Here is a 23209-nt window from a genome sequence, read left to right as displayed (position 1 = left end):
TCTCCCACTCCCCTGCTGTATTCCTTCTCTCGCTGGCTGTCTCTCTGTCACATAAATAAATAAAATCTTTAAAAAAAAAAAAAGAAAGAAAAAAAATAGAAAAATGGCCAAGTGACCCCATTTTACAAGTGAGGAAGTGCAGATTCAGAAGGCGGATGGCATTTGTTCTGATCACAGCCGGGAAGTGCTGGGATCCAAACCCAGGACCCCCTGATGCCGGAGCCCCCGGATGCCCCACCCCCGCCGCCGCCCCGTGTCTATGTCCCTCCCTCCTTGCCATGCCACCATGCCTGGGCCCCTCCCCCCTTCTGTCCCAGCCCTGGCTCCTGGCCTCTGGCCTCTGTGGCAGGCATGGCCCCAGCCGGGCCCCTTGATGCTTTCCCAGCCAGAGGTCAGGGGAGTGGCTTCTGATCAGGGGCTTGGGGTTTGAGCAGTGCCGCCTCAAGCCACAGTCGGTTGGGGACACAGAATGGAAACTCCTCATGCGTCACACCCAGCCTGGTTTCCTCCACTGTCCCGGCAACAGGGGCTTCCAGAACACTGGGAGCCAGAGACGCTGGTGAGGGGAGGTCAGGCGGTGAGCCTGTAGCAGGGCTGGGACCGGAACCCAAATGACCTGCTCCCCGTCCTGTGTTCCTCCCTGGACTCTGCCCAAAAATGAAAATTTAAGAATCAAATGAAAGACAATGGGGTCACTCTACAAGCAAGCCATGAGGCAGATAGTCAATAAAAATGTCTAAGGCACACAGAATCCTAAGTTTCAACATACAGGTGTACATTGGGGTGGGGGGGTCTCAAAATGTTGTTACAGCCAAGGCCCCTCCCCTCCAGGCAGTTCCTTTCGAGGGTCCAGATCCAAGGCCGTGCCATCCAAGGCTGGAGACATAGAGGGTTCTCCAAGAAGCTGCTTTCTTGCTGCCCTTCAGAGGAAGCATCCAGCGTTGGCTCAGGCCCCGCGAGGGCCTCCCTCCTCTGGATAACTTGTGTCATCAGGGCTGCTGGTAACCCTGGTGTGGCTACAAGAGGCCCCAATGCCTGTGGGCTCTGTCCAGGCTCTTGGACCCTCCCCGCAGCTCTCCTGCCCTGCCTCCCTTCCTTTCTTCTTTCCTTCCTCCCTTCACCTGTTCACCAATAGGCACATTCACTCAGCGAACATCCTGTGGCAGGTGCTGGGGTGCTGGGAGGGAGCGCTGTGGAGACAAGAACCCGTGAAAGCCGCCATGGAACATTCTAGGCCTTTCGGATCTCTTCAAGAGCCGCCTTTATGGAGCACTTAGCCCGCATCAGGCTCCGTTCATCCTTACGACAACACCCTGAGGGGAAAAAGGAGGTACTGTTCTTACCCCCATCTTACAGATGAGAAGACTAAGGCAGAGTGGTTAATGACTCGCCCAGACCACACAACTAGAACACCGTGAAACAAGGGTTTGAAGCAGGAGGACTTTAGCACTCACGAGGTCAGGCTTTTCACTAATTTTAAAGTGTGAGCACAATCTCTCAGCGATCCAGTAAAACAGGAACGACCGAGATTCTGGGCTGTGCATCACAGGTGAGGACAAAGCCAAACAGGGAGTTTGGGTGGGGGGCACCGGAACCCTGGGCGCTCACCCCTGCATCCTACTGTCTCAGGGCCACTGTTGTTGGGGGGTTGTGGGGAAGGCGGTTGGGTTGTTGATTAAACTTAGATCAGTCCCAGCGCCTGGGCCCGGCCACGGTGAGAGCCCCGGGACATCCCCTTGGCGGGCTGGCTCAGAGACATTTTCCACCACCACGCTATGACACACTTGATGGCACTCCCTTCACAGGGCCTGGGGGGCGGGGGGTGGGTGGCGAAGGGCTGTGGGAAAGCAAGGCCGGAAGTGCTGAGTGGGGAAGAGAGAGGCAGGTTCGGGGGAGAAGTACCCAGTCTGCTATTCCAGGAAGCCAGGACGCAGAGGGAGGGAGGAGCTGGCGGGAGACACATCTTCTTCCTCTGTGCACCTGGCCTCCTGCCACGCACTGGCCACAGACAGGAGGCTGGCTCCCGCCTCATCTGCAGAGTCCTCAGCCCTGAGCGGGGAGTGACCACAGATGACACAGACAAGTAAAGGGACAGCCACACCCTCCTCTGTGAAGCCAGAGACTTTGCCAGAAATACCCTGCATAGGAGGGTTCGGAAGGATCTCTCAAACTGGGGAGCGAGAGTGACATGTCACACCTGGCTTTAGCCAGAGCGGCCCAGCAACACTTCAGCTAGTTGGGGATAGAGTTGGCCGAGGAGGTGGAAGGATTAGAGGGGCAGGTGGCTGGGGACAGTTGGACCAAGGAGGAGGCTGAGCAGGGATCCGAGCTCAAGGCGATGCTGCCGGGTCACAAGGGTAGGGATGGTTTCAACTACAATTGCGATCATGGCAAGTGAGCGGCTGTGTTCATTTTTTAATTGGTTGCCAGGAAGCTTAGGATAGAATTTTGCTTTTTTCCCCCCATTAATATAATTATCTCCTGCACAGCCCTGTGTATGCAAAGGGCCAAAAGCTCTGCGGCCAAACGTACAGGAGTTTGAATCCCGGCTCTACTAACCATCAGCTGGGTTTTTAAACTTCCTCAGTTTCCAAATCTGCAAAATGGGGACACAGAACACCTGCCTGGCTGGGGCTTTCCAGGTGATAAGGATAATGCTTGGTACGTACCTGACACAGTGACTAAATGTGCTTCTTGATGTTTTTTGAAGCCATCCAGGGTGCTAGTGGTTCAGACGGCAGCGGAAGAGGATTTGCCCCGGATGGATGGTTTCCACCATCTTTTGCTCAGTGACTGTGGACCTGGAAGTTGCTTGGCGTGGGAGCTGGAAGGTGGGGAGAGAGCAGGGATACTGGATAACTGGGGAGAAGAAGAAACTAATATAGTCCAGACAAATAACCCAGTCAAGAAACGGGCAGAAGGCACGAACAGACATTTCTCCAAAGAAGCCCTACAAACGGCCAACAGACACGTGAAAAAAATGCTCAACATCGCTCATTGCCAGGGAAATACACATCAAAACCACAACGAGATACCACGGCATGCCCGTCAGAATGGCTAAAATTAACAACTCAGGAAATAATAGATGTTGGCGAGGATGCGGAGGAAGGGGAACCCTCTTACACTGTTGGTGGGAATGCAAGCTGGTGTAGCCACTCTGGAAAACAATATGGCAGTTCTTCAGAAAGTTAAGGGCGCCTGGGTGGCTCAGTCATTAAGCATCTGCCTTCGGCTCAGGGCGTGATCCCGGGGTTCTGGGATCGAGACCCACATCAGGCTCCTCTGCTGGGAGCCTGCTTCTTCCTCTCCCACTCCCCCTGCTTGTGTTCCCCCTCTCGCTGGCTGTCTCTCTCTCTGTCAAATAAATAAATAAAATCTTTAAAAAAAAAAAAAGTTAAAATAGAGCGACCCTACGACCCAGGAATTGCACTACTGGGTATTTACCCCAAAGATACAGATGTAGTGATCCGAAGGGGCACCTGCACCCCAATGTTTATAGCAGCAGTGTCCACAATAGCCAAACTATGGAAAGAGCCCAGATGTCCAAGGACAGAAGAATGGATAAAGAAGATGTGGTGTATATATACAATGGACTATTAGCCATCAAAAAAATGAATCTTGCCATTTGCAACAACGTGGATGGAACTGGAGGGTATTATGCTGAGTGAAATAAGTCAGTCAGAGAAAGACAAACGCCATATGATTTTACTCATACGTGGAATTTAAGAAACAAAACAGATGAACATAGGGGAAGGGAAGGAAAAATAAAATAAGATGAAAACAGAGAGGGAGGCAAACCATAAGAGACTCTTAACTATGAGAAACAAACTGAGGGCTGCTGGAGGGGAGGGAGGTGGGGGGATGTGGTAACTGGGTGATGGGCATTAAGGAGGGCACGGGATGTAATGAGCACTGGGTGTTATATGCAACTGATGAATCACTGGATTCTACCCCTGAAATGAATAATATACTACGTATTAATTAGAATCAACTTAAATAAAAAAATTAAAAAAAAAAGAAATTGGATACCTGGAGGCTGGAAGGCCCTCCCACCTCTCCCTCCTTTACTCTTACTCCCCCCCCCCCCCACCATCTGCCCCAGCAGCCTCCTGCTTCCCACTCTGCATCTGACAGATCTCCCGGGGCCCTAGGCTGCCTGGTCCCCAGCTGGTGCCGCTCCTCTCCCTGCAATCTGACCCAGGCAGGACTGTCTCTGCCTCACCCTTTCTGCCCCTACCAGCTGCTCCCTCCTTGCCCCGTCTCCCGAGGCACAAACCCTAATCCACCCTGGACATGTCACACTGTAGCTTCTGTAGTCCACCTGGTGTAAGGCGGCCCCTCGTTCTGCTCACAGCCAGCTCAAGTCTCTCATCAGACTCGGTGGGGACAGCTGCGTTCCCTGGGCGTGTCTGCTCATAGGCCCCTCTCGGTTTTCCAGCCCCTAACACCTCAGCCTCGGTGTTCCCTGCCTGGGAAGTCAGTCTGGGAAGATAAGACCTTCCGTTGTGGAAGGAACCTGAGGGATGATCTGGTCCAGCCATGTCACCAGGTGCCAGCTATGATCCATCGGGACCTGCCTACAGAATCTAAAACTGTCCTCAAGCCTCGCAGAAAGGATAGCCACGATCAGTTAGCAATGTCTGCCGTGAGTGGGTGCAATTGATTAGTGATGTCTGCCACGGGTGCAGCTTTATGAATGCCAGAGATTGCCATCCATGAGCTGGTCCAACTATTCAGAGTCAAGCCACAGAAGTAAAAAGATTATATATATATGTGTGTGTGTGTGTGTATATATATAATATTTATTTAATATATATCTTTATATACATTATTTATATAAAAACATATATTTCATTTTATTTATATTTATTATGTATTATGTTTATATTATGTTAATTTATATTATATTAAATATACATATCAATTGTAGTTTTAAGATATTTTATTTTTATTTTCCCATGAGGTCATGTCAGATGGTGCCCAGACACAAAGTAAGATAAACCTGACTCCTGTTAGTGAAAAAGATATTCCTTTTACAATCTTTTTGCTTTCTCACCGTTTGGTGCTGGCTCTCATGTCTTCAACAGTTTCCCAACACCTGTTAACCTTCCCTTTAAAGAGAGCAGATTTCCAGCAGGCAATGAATTGAGACATTTTATTTTATTTTATTGACTTTTTACAGTTACCTTTTATTTATAGTGAATATCAGCTTTTCCATTTACAGAAGCAATACAAAGATTTTTCTTTTTAAATAAAAGTGTTTAAACAAAAAAGTAAATGGATTTGAAGAAAAATATTAAGTAAACAATAACAGAGATGGCACACAGGGAGTCATTGAAAGTACCTGTATCACAAATGCATGAGGCTTGAGAAATGTAACTGTCCCAAAAACTCTTCTAAGTAGAAACTGACTCACTGAGGGGTTTCACAGTTTGCCCTGGGACACAGAGCAGGGGTCTAATGCTCAGGCCCAGACTAAGGGGCCTTGTGACCCAGAACACATGGCATCGTATGGCAGGAGGTGGGAAGTGAGATGGCCAGGTAATTAAGGTCTTCCGTGGTAAGGATCCAAGACTCAGACCACCTCAGGAAAGGGGAGTTTATTTCAGACATAAGGAAAACAAGATCCTTGAGCGAACAGTCTGTAGCCCACTTGGCAGAAGGAGTCTCTGTACCAGAGCCCGATGCCCTCTGCTAACAGAGCTGAACTCCTGCTCCCCAGGCTTCTCCCAGCGCCTTCTCCACAGGCACCTGCTCCCAAAGACCTCCCTCCTTCCCTGAGTTCAGATGCTCAAGACTGGGAGAAATCTGATTGGCCAGTTCAGGCCCGGCCTCCCTGATTGGGCGGAGCTTCTGTTCTAAGCCAGCTCATAGGCTGCTTGTCGGCCTATGCGTTGGCTTGTGTCAGGTACCCAATCAACTAGGAGCAGGACCTATAAGTGCAGGCACTGCGCACTCACAGCTCAGTAGCCTGGGACAGAGTCTTTTACTTGCAGAGGCTCCTAGCATGGGAGGAGGAAGGTTGTGGCAGACATCACAGGTGTGATCTGTGCCAGGGACAGAGGGAAGAGAAGTGGAGAAGTGGTGGGGAGCACCGAGAAGGAAGGGGCCAGCTGCGTGTGTCTGTGTTTGTGTTGCGGGGAGGATTGCCGTGAAAGGGGGTGAGCCTCTTGCTGGAATGGGCGTGCTGGAACTTAGTGAGCATGCGGGTCCGCCTCCCTGAGTCTTGACCTCAGAAGAGGATGACGCCCCCTGTGTGAAGGCAGCGGGGCACAGGGAGTCCCAAGCAAGGTGGTCCCAGATAGTTCATTAATTCATCCAGGGAATAGGATGGGGTGCCAAGCTCTCTGTGTCCAATGCAGTGAGTGGAGTTGCCCTTCTGGATGCGGGGTGCCAGCCCCTGAGCTGCGGAAGAAATCCCTCCAGTAGAGGTCTAGACTCCCTGTGACAGCTTCAGAGCCTGCCGTTAGGAGAGGTTTACTTTCCAGCAGCATGCCTTAGGAGTCTGTGAAGCCGCTATTGAAAGATCCAACCAGTGTCCACTTTCTCTGGGAGATTTGCGTCCGTCCTTGGGCCACAGTGGCAAGGATACAGTAGTGAAGCATTCTGAAGTCACAAGAGATCCCAAGGGTGAAGTGACAGGGCCGCTTTGTCTAGCCATCCCATGACCCAGGGAACTTATCCCCCTGGCACTGAACCTCAAAGTTTGGGCACGTTAATGGAGGCAGTGTTTCCCTCCAAGGGAAGCAGAACGGACCCTTGAGGCATAAGGGGATTTGTCACCTAGATGAGGGAGGAGAGAGCACTGCAGGTACAGGGAACAGCAGGGGCGAAGGTGTGAGGGAGGTATGAGGGAGCTGCTGGAGGCTCAGTAGGCCCACCGGGAGGGTTCCAGAAGGGAACGTGCCCATGTGATGCTGGAGGAGCAAGAGCCAGGCCAAGAAGAGGCGCCGAGGGTAGTGGGGAGCCATGGCGGGGTTTAAACAAGGGGCAGCAGAGCCGTATTTGTGGTTCGGAGAGAGCACTCTGGCTGCCCTTTGCCAGATGGGTAGGAGGGGTGGGACTGGGGCAGGAAGCCCAGTGAGGAGGACACGGAGAAGATCCCTGGAGAACCCCGAGAACTCTCCCTGAAGAGTCCTTGCAGGGCTGGAGAGGAGGGATGCTTGAGAGGCAAAAGCCATAGGACTCCACGACGGGGGAGGGGAGCCACAGTGGCCCCCCCCCCCCCCCCCGCAGTTCGTGGCTTGGGCCATGGGACCGGGGAGCAGCAATTACAGTTTGGAAGTCAACGGCTGAGTGTGCAGGGCTGCATGGGGCCCTCTGGCAGAGGTGTCCAGGGGGCAGCTAGACACCGGGTGACTCAGCAGTGGACAAGCCTCGAGGACAGAGTCGTCACCTGGGCCCGGCACAACAGTGGGCAGCGACCTGCCTGGTCGTCCATCTACACCGAATGAGCCGGGTCCTGATCCTGCAGCTCTTGGAGGGACAGGTAAGCATCGGTGTTCAGGGTCAGGCAGGAGGTAAGGGCCCTGACCTGGCCTCCTCCAGAGGGGCTAGCCCAGGGGAAGCCGACTCCCTCCCCGGGGCCTGGGGCTGGGACCTCCTCTCTTGCTTCTCTCAGGGCAAGCTCCAGGGGCGGCTGGCTATCCCCCGGGTCAGGAGCTCCTGGGGTGGGAGGCTCCAGGGGCTGGGGGGCCCAGGCTCTGGGAGCTCCTTCCTGCAATGAGGGGGGCAGCTTCTCTCCACCAGCTCCAGCGCCGCCCAGGGCCGTGTTGGGGGGGCCGGGGCCGCCAAGGAGACCAGGAGAGAAGAGCAGCAGGTCATCCCCAGGGGGGAAGGTGCAGTAGGCATCATCCTCGGCTGGCAGGGGTCGCAGGGGCGGGAGGAGAGACCCCTCGGGCGCCCCAGGCCCGCCCTCCTCGGGCTCTTCTGTGCAGGGATCATAGGTGAAGTACACCTGGCAGGCCTCGATCTCCAGGGCGTCGGGGAGGTGGAAGAAGAAGTAACCCTGGTTGGTGAAGCAGCTGGTCAGCGAGTGGCCGCTCGTCTCGGTGGAGGGAGAGGGCCCCTTCTCCTGCTGCAGCAGGAGCAGCTGTGTGGCCTTGGCGTCCCTGTCCAGCACCTCCAGCGGGGAGATCTCGGGTGCCTGGGTGTTGGGGCTGAAAGATGACGAGGGGAAGGGCGAGGACAGCCACTTCTGCCAGGAGAGATAGCGGACGGAAGGTGAGTGGGAACCTCCAGGCTCGCAGCAACAACTCTAACTACAGTCTACTCAGGGCTGCTACCTCCGGGAAGGCCTCCCTGACTGTGCCCCACCCCCACCCCAACCGGCTTGCGGACCGCTCTGGGTCAGCCCAGGGAGGGTGCTTGCTGCGGGTGCCCAGGGAATGTGTTGTTTCGATGAGGGACTGTGTACGGAGTGCCCGCGGTGAGTCTGGCACCGCGCTAGGCACCGGGCAAAGGGTGAAAGCCTCATGCGTCTGGCAGGGGCTAGCACAAGTGTGTGAGTCCACAAACCAGCGTCAAAGCCGAAAGAGCTCTGGAGCCCATCTTGTCCACCTTACAGATGCCCAGACAGGGGGCGTCCCCTGCCCTGATAACACAGCCAGCAGTGGCAGAGCTGGGAACCAGGCTCCCCGACAAAATCTCTGGTGGGCACGAGGGTCCTGCCGTTCTCTGTGCCCCCCCACCCAGTGCCATGCAGTCCCCACCTGCCACACCGTCCCTCCACAGAGAGAAGAAAGTGCCCACCAGAGCATTTCCCAGTCACTCCGGAGTCCAGAGAGCCCTGGCCTTCCCTGACTGTGTGACCCTGGGCAGGTCCCCGCACCTCTCCGAGCCTCAATTCCACAACGCTTAGCCCCCTTTCCTAACTTCCTTGCTGTGGGCCAGCAGGAGGATGTCAAATAAGAAAATAAAGGCAGAACTCCCTGGCCCAGGGTAAAAGGCAGACCACCCACAGAAGCGTAAGGGACAGTAGGCCCCCAGGGGGTGTGATGGGGGTCACGGGTGGGTACAGTTGAGAACTCCAACAGCCCTCTGTCCTGGGAGCCCTCAGCCGCTGGACTGGGTCCCCTGAGCACACGGACCAGGCCCAATGGGCTCCTCCTACAATCCTGAGAGGGGGAGTGCAGATCCGCGGTGGGGGTGGGGGGGAGGGTCTGGCCATGGAGGAGCGGCAGGGCCAGGCCGGGCCTGTGACCAGCACTGGGTGCCAGGGCCTCGCTGGCCCCTCTCAGAGGTGTGTGTGTTCAGCCACTTTCTGGACCTCCGTCCACAATGCCCTGAAGCAGGGGTGGGAGACGGGTACAAGGAGAAACGTATCCCCCTTCACTCACACACTCATGCACTGGCACGCATACGCCCGGGTCCCGTGACAGGGCAGTGGGCCTCGTGGCCTGCTAGCCAGAGGTCCTGGGGTAGAGAGAGAGGAGCAGACCTCCAACCCAGATGCGGAGGGGAGGGTGGGGTCCCTCTTGGCTGGCCGCAACCCCCAAGCACATGGTGCATCCCCAGTGCTTCCTTGGGGTACCCCCTCCACACCCTAGGTCTGGGGCAAGCATCTAGACCTGGGGAATGACCTCATGGGAAGATGGAGTGGTTTACACCTCTCCAGGATGGAGCCCACTGCCACCTCAAAATGTCCTAGTCCCGTAGAATCAGAAGGATTTCACCCTGGAAGAGGATGAAGGAGGCATCTAGTCCAGCCTCCAACCAGGAATCCCTTCTGCTGTATTTCTGACACATAGCCAGCCAAGGCTTGTTAGAATGCCTCTGTTGATGGGGAGCTCACTACCTTTAGGGCTTTAGGAAGAATTTTAAGGAGATACATTCCCCCACATGAAGAGGATTATAGGCAAGCTATCCCCAGTCTTGGAAGTTTTCCAAAGAATTCCAGAAGGGGCCCTGATCAGCCATAACGGAGAACTCAAAGCCAACTCCGGGCACCTCTGGCCCAGTATGGCTTTCCAGCCCCTCCGCACTCCTCCTGATCTCCCTCCACCCCCACCTCATCCTCCCCCAAATCTAGAGAGTCTGGGGAGGGGAGGGTGATAGAAGCAGCCCACCACAACCCCCTTCCCCCCTCACACTTCCTTCCTGAAGCAAGTGTGGGCTCAGGGAGGGGAGGGGACTGAGGCTTAAATGGGGTTCAGTGTGTTACTACTATCTGGGCCAGCACTTTCGCAGTGACTCCGCACCAATTGATGAGAAGCGGCTCAAAGTCTTGTTACCGTCTAGGATAGGGTGCGGAGTCCGCTCAGGGCTTTCTGCAGCGGGGAGAGGAATCACTGCCCATGAAGAGAGTCTGCCCAAGTGGGGGCGGGGTGTGTGGAGAAATGGCAAGTCCTGCTCAGTCAACAGAGCAGTGACAGCAGTTCTAGCTAGGGCCCCTTGAGCACTTACTGTGTTCCAGCCAGCGATCTCCGACCCATCCACGTAGTAACATGACTTCCCTCCCCATTGTACAAGAGAGGAAACTGAGCACAGAGACGTTCTCTAACGCGCCCAAGGTCACACAGCCAAGAAGGGCTGGAGCCGGGATTAGAACCCAGGCAGTCTGGCTCAGACGGGAGGTGCCATTGAGCCTAAGAAGGCTGGTGCCAGAGCTGGGGAAAGGGGCCCACACCCAGCCCAGGGGCGGCTCACTTCAGTATTCGGCTCCTTTCGCAAAGTGCAAACCCACTGCTCCCGAGCCACCTCCCCCCCTACTCATACTTCCGGCCACCCTCTGGCCAGCCCGAGCCAGCTGCCGGCTTCTCTCCTCCAGCACCAGACTCTTACCTGGAAATCTCCCCCATGCTCTGACTTCAGCTGGGAAAAGAACTCGGAGGGGTCTGGGATATGGCACTTCAGAACCTTCTTCAGCCTGAACAGGGGAGGAGGAGGGAGGGAAGGTGCGTGAGAAAGGAAGAGGGCCACGGTGTCCTGCTGGCACCCCACAACCCTGAAGGGAGAGTACAGAGGTGTTCCACATTCATCTGTTGAATCAATGCCAAGTGAATGCCCAGTAAGGGAGGGTGCTGGGCTGGTCCTGGGGACACGAGAATGGCAAACAGAGAAGGTCTCTGATCTTAAGGAACTGACATTCTAATGGGGAGACAGACATGAACCAAGTGTGCAACATGACCATTCATTCTGTGGAAACAAAAAGCAGAGGGTTGTGCAAAAGAAGGATATGGGGGTGGGGGACCACAGGAGCCAGAGCGGTCAGGAACCACACAGAGCCAGATGTCTGGAGGAGAGTGAACGAGGAGACGGGAGGTAGGAGAGAGGCCAGATTGTGTGTCTCCTTGTCCAGGCCGTCATGGATGGTAGTTCAGGTTGTGCACTGCCCAAAGGCACCTGGTTTTAGGGGGGTAGTGAGTGGGTGCTCAATTTCAGCCCATGCTTTGCTGGCCAAGCTGAGCGCCCCAGTATCTGCATGCATCTGCCTCAAAATATGGTCATAGCCTCAAGGCCCCAGAAAGCCTGGCTGCCCCCCGTCTAGATGTTCAGGCTCAGGTCAGCCCTCTCCTCCACCCCTTCTGGTCTCCAACCACACCTGCCCCCCTGAACTCTCCGTTTCTGTAATGCTCCTCCCTCCTTCCCAGGTAGGGCCTTTGCACACCCTGTTTCTTCTGTTTGCGATGCACTCCCCACTGCCTCCACCCTGCCTGGTTAGCTCCTCCTTCAGATTTCAAGGGAATGATCACTTCCTTGGGCATGCTTCTGCCAGCCACCCCTCCACCAGGGTTCCTCTCCCTGTTGTCCGCTTCCAATCCATCGAGTAGCTTCCTTCACCATCCTGTTACGGTGTGTCATTGTATTTGGGTATGATTTATAAATATCTGCCTTCTCCCGCGTGACCATGAGCTCCATGAAGACAGAACTGCGTGTATGTGGCTTGCCCTTGTATTCCCAGCACTGGGAGCCAGGCCCGGCACTGAGCTGGGGCTCAACCAAGAAAGGAATAATCTAATGAATGCCGGGACCTAGAGAGATCCATGGGGACACACACATAGAGACTGCTGGCATTTGCACACACACAGACACACATGTGTGCACACACGTACTCAGAGTCGTGCTCTGGGCGGGGCCTCCCCGGGACTCTCCCTCCCCTGCTCTCCTCAGGCTGGTTCCCTGGGGTTCCATCTTTGGGGGGGGTGCCAGGTGGTAGAGAGGGAGGACTTTGGGGAGGGCGGAGGGAGCACGGCTGTGTCGGAGCAGGGGGCTCAGCCAAGGGCCTGACCTGGCGGGGGCAGGGGTGTCAGATGAGAGCACGAAGGAGCAGGACGGGAGGGCTCTTACCGTGGTCCGCTGTACTGACAGTTGGCCAACAAGTAGACCAAGATGATAAAGCCCAAGGCGCTGCTGACACCCATGATGACGTGGCCAAACCAAGGGAAGAGCGGGGTCTGCTTCTCTGAGGCCACCCAGGGGCAGGAGGAGAAGCAGGGAGAGGGGTCAGAGAAGCTCCCCGCCCCCCGGCTCACCCAGATCCCTCCAGCATTCCCCCGCTGCCACCCTGGTGCTGAGGGACAGGCTGACCTCTGCCCCAAGGCCTTCGCAGGTCCCGGCTGGCCCAGCACACCTGCTGTGTGCCGGGCCAAGAGACATTGCATTCCTCATCCCAGCAGCCCTGCCGGGTAGCACGGTGCCCACTTTACAGATGCGGAAACGGAGGCTTGCAGCTGAGATCAGCCCACCCCACCAGGCTGCTTACCCTGCAGGGTCGCAATGAGTGGGCTAACAATAGCAGGTAAGCATGACTGGGGCCAAGCCCGGTACCCCACTCCCAGGCCACCCCTACCAGCTGCCCCCAGGTCACACATCAGCCACCCCCCTCCTGTCTGAGCTCCATCCCACCCCGTCTGTCCCCTGGTACCTGCAGGCTTCGTCCTGAAGGCCAGGGGCTGACTCCAGGGACTCCAAGCCTTGTGGCTGCCTAGGTAGGCCCTTACCCTCACTTGAAATTCGTACAGGGTGCCTGGAGTGAGTGTGTCTAGGCAAATCCATTGCTGGTTCTGCCTGAGGACAAGCAGGGAGGCCTCCTGGGATGGAGACAGGCGGGGGGCTGTCAGAGCAGAGGGGTCCCCACGGCCCACCTCACCTCCCATAGCATGGCTGGCTGGGAGGCTGAGCAAATAACACCGTCCTTCCTCCCCGCCAGCCATCCTCCCCCCCCCCACTCTTCCCCCACAATCCCTGACCCCCAAGGGCATCTTGAACCCCTCCCTCACTTCTCTTCCACACACAAAGCCTGCGGCCAACCAGCCGGTTCCCCCTTTGAAACCCATTCTGGACCCTTCCCCTTCTCTCTCTCCTCCCCCCATCTCAGGCAGGGGCTGGTCTCCCTGCTTCGACCGCAACCCCGCTACGGTCTCTTTGCCACGCAACCGCAAGACCTCTCCCACCTCTGGATCACTCTTTTCACTTTTTTCCCCATCCCTCAGACACACGGGCCCCGCCTGTCTTGCCTTCCCAGGCGCCCGCATCTGAAGTAGCCTGCCCCAGGCCCTCTCACATGTGGAATCCTGTTTTGCGGCCTTGATAGCACTTATCAGTATCCCCTAGTCTCCAGTTTCCGGGTTTGCAGGTTGCCCTCCCCCCATGTGAGTTTCCTGAGCTCCGGAAGCTTGTCAGTTTCGCCCTCCAACCTCTTCCCGGCGGCCAGCGGGCAGCCGGCACCCAGTCAGCACCCAGCGCCCAGTGAGTACTCCGTAAGTGTTGAGTGGGCAAATATGGGAGTGGGGAAGCAAGTGGGGAAGCAGCGGACCCCACTGGATGTGGACCACACTGGATTTGAAGCACAGGAAGGTGGCTTCCCAGGGCCTCTGAAATCTCAGAGGATAGTCACCTGCTCTCGGCTATGTAAACCCTTGCCCTGGTGCCAGCCTGGCATCTGCCACCAGCTGGGACCCCTGGGTTGTGGGGGGGCACTTATGGGGAGGGGGAGGCCAGGGCAGGCAGTACAGGGGAGCGGCAGGGACTGCCTGGGGGCTGCCGTGGCTTTGCTGACATGAGGGATGGACAGGGTGACCAGGACAGGAGGGAGGGGCAGGGCAGGTGGGGACCGGGCCATGCACTCACCTCCCAGCTGTGGCCTGGGGACCTTCTCCGAGCCTCAAACTCCAGGTAACTTTCAATGTAGTGGGAGGACTGAGGGACTTTCCAGGTTATGTTGCATTTGTGGGTCCCGACGTGGGTGACTTGGAGCAAGTCGGGGGCCATCAGGCGAACTGGAGGCAGGAGAGAGGAAGGGAGAGTGAGCTCGGGGTATGTTGGGTCACGATGCTGAGGTGATAGAGCTCAGACGCGCCCCCGCCTCTACCTTTGCACCTGCTGTTTCTCCCTCCTGGGTGCCCTTCCCCCCAGAGATCCTCACTTGCTTGGAGAAGCCTTCCCCCCCACCCATCACCCTCTACCCCCTCACCTGTTTTATTGTCCTGCCCCGCACTTAGCCCCACCTGACATATCAAGTATCTATTTGGGGGTTTTTGTTCATTTTTCTGTCTCCCCCGCCAGACCGTGAGCTCACTAAGGGCAGGGGCTGTGGTCTCCGATGTACCCTTGGCACCTACAGCAGCACCTGGCACGTCTAGGCGCCAGACTTAGTATGTGCTGTATGAAGAAAAGTCAAGGCAGCTGCTCTCTGGTCCAGAATGGATCTGAGAGCTTTACGTGGATCATCTCGTGTAATTTAACTGAATCTCAATAACCTTATAGGATTGTAAGATTTTATGATTCTGAAGTTAAACTGACGTAAGTTTTTATAATTCTGGAACTCTGTAGAACCACGCAAACAACACTCAGCGAATGTCTACTGAGCATGCGCCAAGCAGTTACTGTGTCTGGCTCACAGACCTTACACGACCCGGGTCCGGCACATAGCCGGTTCTCCCCATGCTCGATGGGCAAACTGAGGCTCAGACGTGGGAAATGATATTCCGGGCAGACCACATTCAGTTAAGGCAGGGCTGCATTGAGAACCCTGCCTAGATCTCGTCCTTTCTCCCTTAGAGGCGGCCTCCCTTAGAGATGGTCTGGGGATGGCGCTGGGCACCCAGTCATTCAAAAAACCTTCCCAGTGGGGCGCCTGGGTGGCACAGCGGTTAAGCGTCTGCCTTCGGCTCAGGGCGTGATCCCGGCGTTCTGGGATCGAGCCCCACATCAGGCTCCTCTGCTATGAGTCTGCTTCTTCCTCTCCCACTCCCCCTGCTTGTGTTCCCTCTCTCGCTGGCTGTCTCTATCTCTGTCGAATAAATAAATAAAATCTTTAAAAACAAAAAACAAAAAACAAACAAACAAAAAACCTTCCCAGAGCCCTGCCCAGTTAAGGCCTGGTGCTGGGTGGGTACTTGGAGTAGAGATATAGGGATGGCAGACGTTCTGCCCTCAGGGAGCTCACAGCCCAGTGAGGGAGACAATCCCCAAATCAGGCAGTGAAGACCCTGAAAAAGCATAAACACCCTGAAAGAGGAGGTACAAAGGGCTGGGAGAATTTGGGAAGGCCTTCTGGAGGAGGTGACTCTTCACTGAGCCTTGAAGGGTGAGTGGAAATTCTCCTGGTGGGAAGAGCCTTCTGGGCTGTGGCACCCACAAATGCAAGGGCTCAGAGGCATGGATGGGCAAGCTGAATTCAGAGAGCCGGCCTTTGGTTGTGGCGGGAGTACAGGCCACGAGAGGAGGAGTGCTCGATTGGGAAGCCAGGGCCAGGTCCTGAGCCTTGAATACCAGGGGAAGGAGCCAGGACTACTGCCCGAGGGCAGCAGGCAGTGAGAGGTCACACGTGGGTATGGAGAGAGACTGGAACGGGCAGGATCCCAGAGGGAAAGAGAGGGCAAGAGGTTCCCAGCCCACCCGAGTCCCCCGACCCTTCCCGATTCCTCACTCACGGTTCTCAAAGGGCTTGAAGTCCTGGGTCATCAGTGTCCTCCACCTGTCGCCTTCACGGCACATTACACTCATGTTGACGATGTCAGCTGCTGTCAGACTCTGAGCCTGCAAGGGAAGGACGTGGTAGGGATGGGGGGTGGGGAGGACAGGGGAGAGGGAAGGCCAAGACTGCAACAAAAGTGGGGCCCCTCCACAAGCCCCACTGGCTAAGGCAGGGGTCGGCAGACTTTTTCTGTGAAGGTGCAGAGAGTAAATATTTCTAGCTTTGCAGGTCAAACGGTCTCAGTCACAGTTCCTCAATTCTGTTGCTGGCCTGTGAAAAGCAGCCAGAGACACCTTGTGGGAGAACGGGCATGGCTGTGTGCCAATAAAACTTTATTTACAAAAACAGACAGCAAGCAGAATTTGACCTGTGATCTAAAGTGAAGTGAGCTGCCTCGAAAGGGAGGGAGTTCCCCATCACAAGAGGCATGCAAGCAGGATGAGCCCCCAAGAAAAGGCAGGTCTGGGACTGTACCTGGGTAATTATTTTGAGTGTGAAAGCCTCCCCTCTCCTATCTCTCCCCACTCTCACACCCTGACTTTTTGGGAAGGAAATGGCCAGGCAGTGAGCATCTCGGGTGGGCAAGCACCGCTCAGGGGCTTTAGGCATTTCTCTGGCTGATTCTCATAGCAATCCATCCTCATAATGCAGGTGAGAAGCCCAAGTCATGCAACCGGTCAGCAGGGCAGTCCGGATTCAGAGCCAGGCCTCTTCATCCACTGCCCCCACAGGGAGGCTGCCCTGGGCTGTGACACCTGACCGAGCGCCGCTGGATGAAAAGCTTACGGCGGCCTCCCCCCTGTGCAGAGGAGAGCCCTGTGAGAGGAAGGTCTGATGCCGGTCCTCTCCGGATCTGTGCTCTGGGTTCTGAGGGCGTGTTTTCAGGTCTAGGACCCCAGGCACAGTCCCTCTGACCTGCCACAGGGCCCACCATGAGCGAACCTAAAACATGATCATCTGGTCCCCAGAGATGGGGACAATTCCTACCTCTCCACCCCAAGGACCCTGCCCCTGCCTGCTTCTGGCTGCTGTGGGGGCCTGATGTCTCCAGATAATGATGGTAGTTCCGTCCTTATTACTATGATCCTAGTTGTTGTAAGGATTCCAGGGATACATTATGTCAGGTTCCTCCTGTCCCAGGCGCTCTTCTGCGCGCTGGACGCACGTTCTCTCATTCAACTCTCTTAACAAGCCTGTGAGACAGGCACTGCCGCTCTTCTCTTCCTGAAGCTCCGAGAGGCTAGGGCCTGGCCTGAGGTCACACAGCTAGGAAACCGTGGGGCCAGGATCTGAAGGCAGACCCTCTGCTGAGCCCACGGGGACAGGCACGGCCGTCTGGTTCCAGCCGTGTGAGCCCATCTCCACATCCTCCTGCCCCGTAGGAATGGGTGTGACCTGATGACGGCTGGAAAATGTGCCCTGGTGCCCGCCGCTGCCAAGGAGGGCGTGACAGACGGGAATTTGATGCAGGCCCGCACGGATGTGGCTGCTCGCCCATCTAGAGGGTTCGATCGCGGCTCTCTCCCCTCACTGGCCGGGCCTCTCAGAGCCTCTGCTTCCTCACTGGTGAGAAGGGGACCGTGCTGGTGCCCACCCACAAAGTCACAAGGATCCACGGACTACGAAGTCAAGTGCATGCTCTGTTCGGGGTCGGGGGCCTCGTGCTTTAACCCACAGAACAGTCTCTACGAGGCAGCTGCCATCATTTGTGCCCTTTCGAGAAGGGAAGCCTAGGACTCAGCAGCGGCCCGATGTCACCCAGCGGGTGTTCCAATGGAGCCAGGGCTGGCACCCAGACCTTCAGCTCCAGAACCCACACTTTTAAGCCCACGCTGCCCTGCGCTTGCCAAGACCTTGGGAAGAGTCAGAGGGGGTGTTGTTATAGGTGGGCGACCCCCCCTTGATGAGGAGTACAGAAGTGTCACGGGACCCACAAAGCCTGGGGGAGACAGTGGAGCAGAGGCAGAATGACAGAGCCTCTCAGACCACAGATCCCTCAACCCCCAGTCGGCCCTGAGTTCTGGCCTTTGGACGCTGCCCTGCTTCCTTCCGCCTCTCTCGCCCCGGGCAGCCTGCTGTACCCCAGTCTGTAGCCAAAGCCTCTGAGCTTGCTGGGCCCCATCTCTGCCCCTGGAAGGACCCCCCCCACGCACCTGCCCTCCCCTGGGCTCTCTTCTCGGCCCCCACTACTCACATCTGGGGACCCAAGGATCAGGTGACAGGCCCAGAATGCCGGGCTCATCAGGAGCAGGTCACAGGATCTGTTCCAAGGCCTTTCGAGGCAAAAGAAAATTCTCAGGACAAAAGGAGGGACCCCCCAGAGCCGGCCCTGGGGAGGGCCCCCCATGCAGCAAGGCCGGTCTGTGCGGGGCTCTATGCCAACCTCAGCAGAGACCCCCATTCCCCCACCTGCTCCACATCCCATCACAAACACCTCTTCCTGCCCTCCCCAGCCTGGCCCCACAGTAGCCACAGTGATCTTCTAGAAACAAGCAGTTCAGGACATGTTGGTCTTCCCACCTAAAGCCCTCCAGAGTCTTCCCATGCGGGTTGATGGAGCCTTTGGAACCCTGTGGAATCATCACCCACCCAGGGCCACGGCCAAACCCAAAGGCACCTTTGCTGTTGCTACCAGAATGTCGGGATCACAGCAACCCCTTCCCTGACTCCCTCCCAGCCCCCAGGCTCCCAGCCATGGCTCAGGCCCCTGTCCCCGCAGCTGCCCTAAGAGTCTCTCAAAAAGCTTGGGGAGCCCCTTTTCTCTCCCCTCTTGCTTCTAGGGTCAACTCTAGCCTCGGCCCAGCAGTCTCACAACCCAGTGTCCCCCAACTACCCTGTCTTGCTTGTCCCCGGCCTCTCCCTTGCAGCCTGGACCCCACTGCTCACTCCGCCCTGGTTCCCGGAGTCTAAACTACCGACTCCTATATTTTCCAGACTTCTGTGACACCAAGAGTCTGTGGGTCCTATCAGTCCAAATTCTCAAAGTGCGACATCTTGGGGTCTACCAGTAGGAATCCCAAGAGCGTAAACACCAGTGATTATAAGAACCACCTCCCCCCTCCTGAGATGTTGCCATTTTGCTGGTCAACCCCACACTCACCGTCTCTCCGGCTGAGCATGGATCTTGCAGGACGTGACCTGCGGGTCCCCATTCCAGCTCCAGACACAGGAGATGTTGGCTTTTGAGTTGTAGAAGCATGTGAGCTTGGAAGAGTCTGCCGACAAGGTGAGGCATGAGTGGCTGGCCACGGGGTGCCCACAGCCCCCCAGGGCTCGCCCACCACCCTGCTCCCTGTGCCTACCAGATGAAGAAGGAGGCAGCCCTGCTGGGCAGAAAAGAACTCAGTGGATCCATTTCAGAGAGGATAACACTGAGCCCCAGAGCCTGCAAGGTCCCGCAGGCAGGCCGAGGCAGAGCGGGCATGAAAAGCCAGTGTCTTCCTTTGGCGTGGGGAGACACATGGGTGCAGCAGGGACAGGACGGAAGGGCCAAGGGAGAAGGTGGACACCCTCGCCTCCCTCCTTCCCTGCCTCCTGCCCCTGCTGGTGGGCCTCTGCCAAGAGCAGGGGTCCTGAAAGGGCTTCTATAAGGGTGTTGGTCTCCTCCCCAAGAGAAAGCACGGCTATCCAGATGCCAGGGTCCTCACCATTTGCCACTGTGGATCCCCGAGGGATGGCCAGGGCCAGGAGGAGGACAAGGAGGGACAGAGAGCAGGACAGAGCAGGAGCTGCCATCACATCCATGGGTGGGAGCTGGGGAAGGGAGCCCTAGAGGGAGGAAGAGGGGGAGAAAACACAAGTGAACATCTGCTCCAGGTCCCTGGCTGCTCCGACAGGCTGGCTGAGCCCTGCCGCTCTCAGGGTGCCCCGGTCTGCTCTCTACCAAGCAACATCATTCAGCCTCAGGGCCTTTGCACCTGCTGGTCCCTCGGCTCCACACATACTCCCTTCCTTCGGGGATTCAGGGAGCCATACCTTGTCAGGGCTGAAAGGGCTCTCTGAGCGAGCCCACCCCCTTGTTCAAAAGCTGGGGAAACTGAGGCCCAGAAAAAGGGATTTGCTCAGGTCTGCATAAGGAGGCCAGCACAGAGCTGGGATTAGAGTTCACCTCTTCTCTGCCTTGCTGCCTCCTTTATCACACCTAAAACCATCATCAGGAGGCTCCTAGGTGCCAGACAGTCTTAAACTCTTTAAATGAAGCAATAAGGACTGTATTGGAGATAGCTCTTATCATCTGCATTTTCAGATGGGAGAAACTGAGGCACAGGGACGTAAAGCAAACCGCCCAAGGTCAGACAGCTGATAAGAGGCAGATATGGAATCTGAGCCAGGGCAGACTGCCCAGAGCCCAGGCAGGGGCTCCCGTAACTTCTCTGATGATATCTCCCCCCACCCCCAAAACGAGACAGTTGACATGCTCGATACTCATGTACGGATTACGTCACAGCAACAGTCGTGGGGTGCACTGAGCACTCACGCGTGCCCAGCACTTTACCTACACCAGATCATCGTCTCTCCCCGGCAGCTTGGGGGCTGGATGCTTGTGTTATCCCCTTATACAGATGAAGCCGCTAAGGCTCTGAGTCATAAACCCGCCAAGGTCACGGCGCAGAAGGGGCAGAGTTGGGATTTCATCCCCCGCTCACTCACCCCTAGGGCCTGTTCCCTCACGTCCATCGGCCCTGCCCAGACCCTGTCCTGGGTACTGGTCCCAGAGGTAAGGCCAACAGCTTCCTGGCCCTGGAGTCGAGGAGTCAGGGCCCAGCAAGGCACAGGCCAACAGTCAGGTGTCTGGCTTGGGTTCGAAAAGAAGCCTGGCCCACCATCCCCACAGGAGGGGGAGCTCTCCAGCGGGGGTAGGGGATGGGGGGCTGGTTGCCTTTTTCTGTGGGAATGCCCGCACAGCACAGGGCACAGCGTTGGGACCCTCAAGGGGTACAGCAAGCCCCCTGTGCCCCCCTACTCTCTCAATCATGGCCCTGGGGCACGGGCACTATCAGCTCCCTGGAGGCTGTTACCCCAGGCCAGCACCAGCCAGCAAGCCAACCCCATGCCCAGGACAGGACCTGGTACAGAGCCTCAGGATGAGGGGAGGAGGGTCGGGGCAAAGGCGTGCAAGATCACAGGAAGGTCAGAGCCAAACCACAGCCCCAGCAGAGGCGAGCCAGCTGGAACAGAAGCATGGTCTCGAATGAGTTCCCCGCCACTCATAGCAGAAAGGGCGCGGCGACGTACATCACGATTGCAAAGGGCACAGGGACGGGAGCGTGGGCTCTTCCAGAGCGGGTCGGGGCAGGGGGGGCTCCTGGCCTGCGCTGAGGCTGCTCCCCGCGGAGCAGGGAACTGAGGCTCAGGGAGGTTAAGGAGCCCGCTCGAGGCCAAACAGGACCTCTGAGTCCGAAGCCCCGCGCGTCCCAGGTTCTCACGCACACCCACGCACCCTGCCCTCCACGGCTGCACAGCCACGCTGCCTGACTCATGAGGTCCCCACCGCAATCCTGGAAGGTGGCTGTCGTCACCCCTCTTTGATAGATGTCAAGACTGAGCTCAGCGCGGCCCGGGGAGCTGGACTCAAGGCCAGTCATCTGATTTCAAGGAGATGACGCTGACAGGGACAGTGATGATGGTGACGGTGGTGATGGTGACAGGGACGATGACAGGGGCGGTGACTAATTCTCAGCTCTCATTCTGTGCCTTGGTCCTTAGCACTCAGCAGATATCACCTCACTTAGTCCCCACAGCAACTCTGGGAGTGGGTACCATTATGACTCCTTTTCTCAGATGAGGAGGCCGAGGCCGGTAAGCCTCTCGCCCAGGCCAGAGTGGGGCTGGGCTGGGGACTGAACCGGGTCAGTACCACCTGATTTCCCGCCACTGCTGGGGTTGACACTGTGGGCCCTGGGGCGCGCGGGGTGGGGGGGGGCGAGGACCAGAGGCAGGAGCTCGGCAGCCAGACCGCTGCCTTGATGGGTGCCATCCCCCCTCGTCCTCCTGCCCCCCCCCACTGCCCCACACAGGGTAGTCGGCGGACGGGGGAGGGGGGCAGGGGGCTGGCCTCTTGCTGTTTAACTCCCAGAGCTTCTCCCCAGCTGCGTTCAGAATCCCAGCTGTGGGGCTAGGAAGAGGGACCCTCAGAAGTGGCTCTGCCCCCCAGGCACCCCACCCATGAGGACCCCACCCCTGAGGCGCTCCAAACACAGCTCGCAGCAGGAGGCCTCGTTCCCCAGGAGAGAGGGCGGCCCCACAGACGGGGTCCCGTCCCCTCCCGCGGTGCCTGGAGACACTACTGACCTGCCCGCTCACACAGCCAAGGGAGGGACAAACCTGGACTCAAACGTGTGGGTCTGGCCCCCTGTCCAGGGATCCCAGAGGGGAGGCAACCCCACTTCATGGCCAGGTCTCAGAGAGAACCCCCTCCCACCTCTCCCACCCCACAGCCTCTTAAGGAGCACTTTATGCAGGGACGCCTCCGCAGTGTGGGTCCCCTTCCACAGCCGCCAGGAGGGGGCTCGCGTGTCCCACCACCCCACATCCCAGTGCCCTCCATCTGGGGCTCCACTGGCCTCCCCCTCCCAGTCCTCCTGCCTCTTTCCTCACCCCTTCTGGGCTGGGAAGCCCCTCATCCCAGAGCAGCCCCCAGCTTCCCCAGGGATGGGCTGGGAAGGACGGGTAGCCCAGGACTAGGGATTAGCTTTTCCTCAAGCGGTCAGGTCCTGTGTCATCCTTGAGGGATTTCAAGATAAGGTTGGGGGCCAGCAGAGCTGGGAGCGGGAAGTTCCGGCAGGATCTCCTGGGACATCTCAGTGAGAGCTGAAAGTTGTCCCATGACCTTCACTTCCAGCCCCGGGGCAGGTGGCAGGACCGGGGAGGGAGCCCCCAGGTCCCCGGGGAAGCATACAGGGGCAGGGGGAGGGCAGTCACCTGGCTGAGACATGGGGCTGCAACGCACTCTCTCGGGATCTCTCCACTGCTGGGTCCACAGCCATCTCCCCAGGGCCCTGCTCCGACCCTGACTCCTGACTCCGGCAGCCCAGGTAGCAGCTGGCTGATGAGGCCGGCAAAGACTAAAACCCCAGGGCCAGCCCACTTCCTGTGCAGAGGATGGAGGGGGCAAGGCCTGGGGTGGGGACGGGGAGAGATCAGGCTGGTGAGAAACTCTGAAACTCTTAAAGCACCTAGGGGCCAGATAAAGATCTCCCTCCTTCGCTGGGGGGGTGGGGCCGCGTGGGTGTCTTGGCAGCAGACACACTCACACATGCTCGCGCGCACGCTCACGCACACACACATCAC

General features: G+C 57.3%; 1 protein-coding gene across 2 annotated transcripts; it reads right to left on the bottom strand.

The window, feature by feature from the left end:
- Window positions 1-5140: 5140 nt before the first annotated feature.
- IL2RB (interleukin 2 receptor subunit beta) lies at window positions 5141-22968 on the bottom strand. Of its 2 annotated transcripts, XM_045780034.2 has the most exons (10): window positions 22841-22968; window positions 19567-19687; window positions 19020-19134; window positions 18114-18192; window positions 15876-15981; window positions 14071-14219; window positions 12866-13031; window positions 12289-12403; window positions 10783-10867; window positions 5141-8197 (listed from the first exon to the last, which is right to left on the bottom strand). In XM_045780034.2, exons 2-10 carry the CDS (start codon window positions 19661-19663, stop codon window positions 7442-7444), a joined length of 1668 nt encoding a protein of 555 aa, XP_045635990.2. In that variant the 5' UTR covers window positions 19664-19687; window positions 22841-22968; the 3' UTR covers window positions 5141-7441. The 2 variants fall into 2 exon arrangements, with proteins under 2 accessions (XP_045635990.2, XP_087724842.1); XM_087868716.1 differs by lacking the exons at window positions 18114-18192; window positions 22841-22968 and having other exon boundaries at window positions 19567-19689.
- Between the last annotated feature and the right edge of the window lie 241 nt (window positions 22969-23209).

The sequence above is a fragment of the Ursus americanus genome, chromosome 17, assembly GCF_024610735.1.
Source record: "Ursus americanus isolate L20-20 chromosome 17, mUrsAme1.1.p, whole genome shotgun sequence".
NCBI classification, from domain to species: domain Eukaryota; kingdom Metazoa; phylum Chordata; class Mammalia; order Carnivora; family Ursidae; genus Ursus; species Ursus americanus.
The sequence above is the reverse complement of the archived record's forward strand: the minus strand, read 5'-3'. Positions and strand labels throughout refer to the sequence as shown.

Bases quoted from the DNA above. Each gene is read 5' to 3' on its own strand.
- IL2RB (XM_045780034.2), bottom strand. From the start codon at position 19,663: ATGGATGTGATGGCAGCTCCTGCTCTGTCCTGCTCTCTGTCCCTCCTT. The intron at 19,135-19,566 runs GTGAGGACCCTG...CCTTGTCGGCAG, and splicing joins GGGATCCACAGTGGCAAATG to ACTCTTCCAAGCTCACATGC. The intron at 8,198-10,782 runs GTAAGAGTCTGG...CTCTCCTGGCAG, and splicing joins AGCATGGGGGAGATTTCCAG to AAGTGGCTGTCCTCGCCCTT.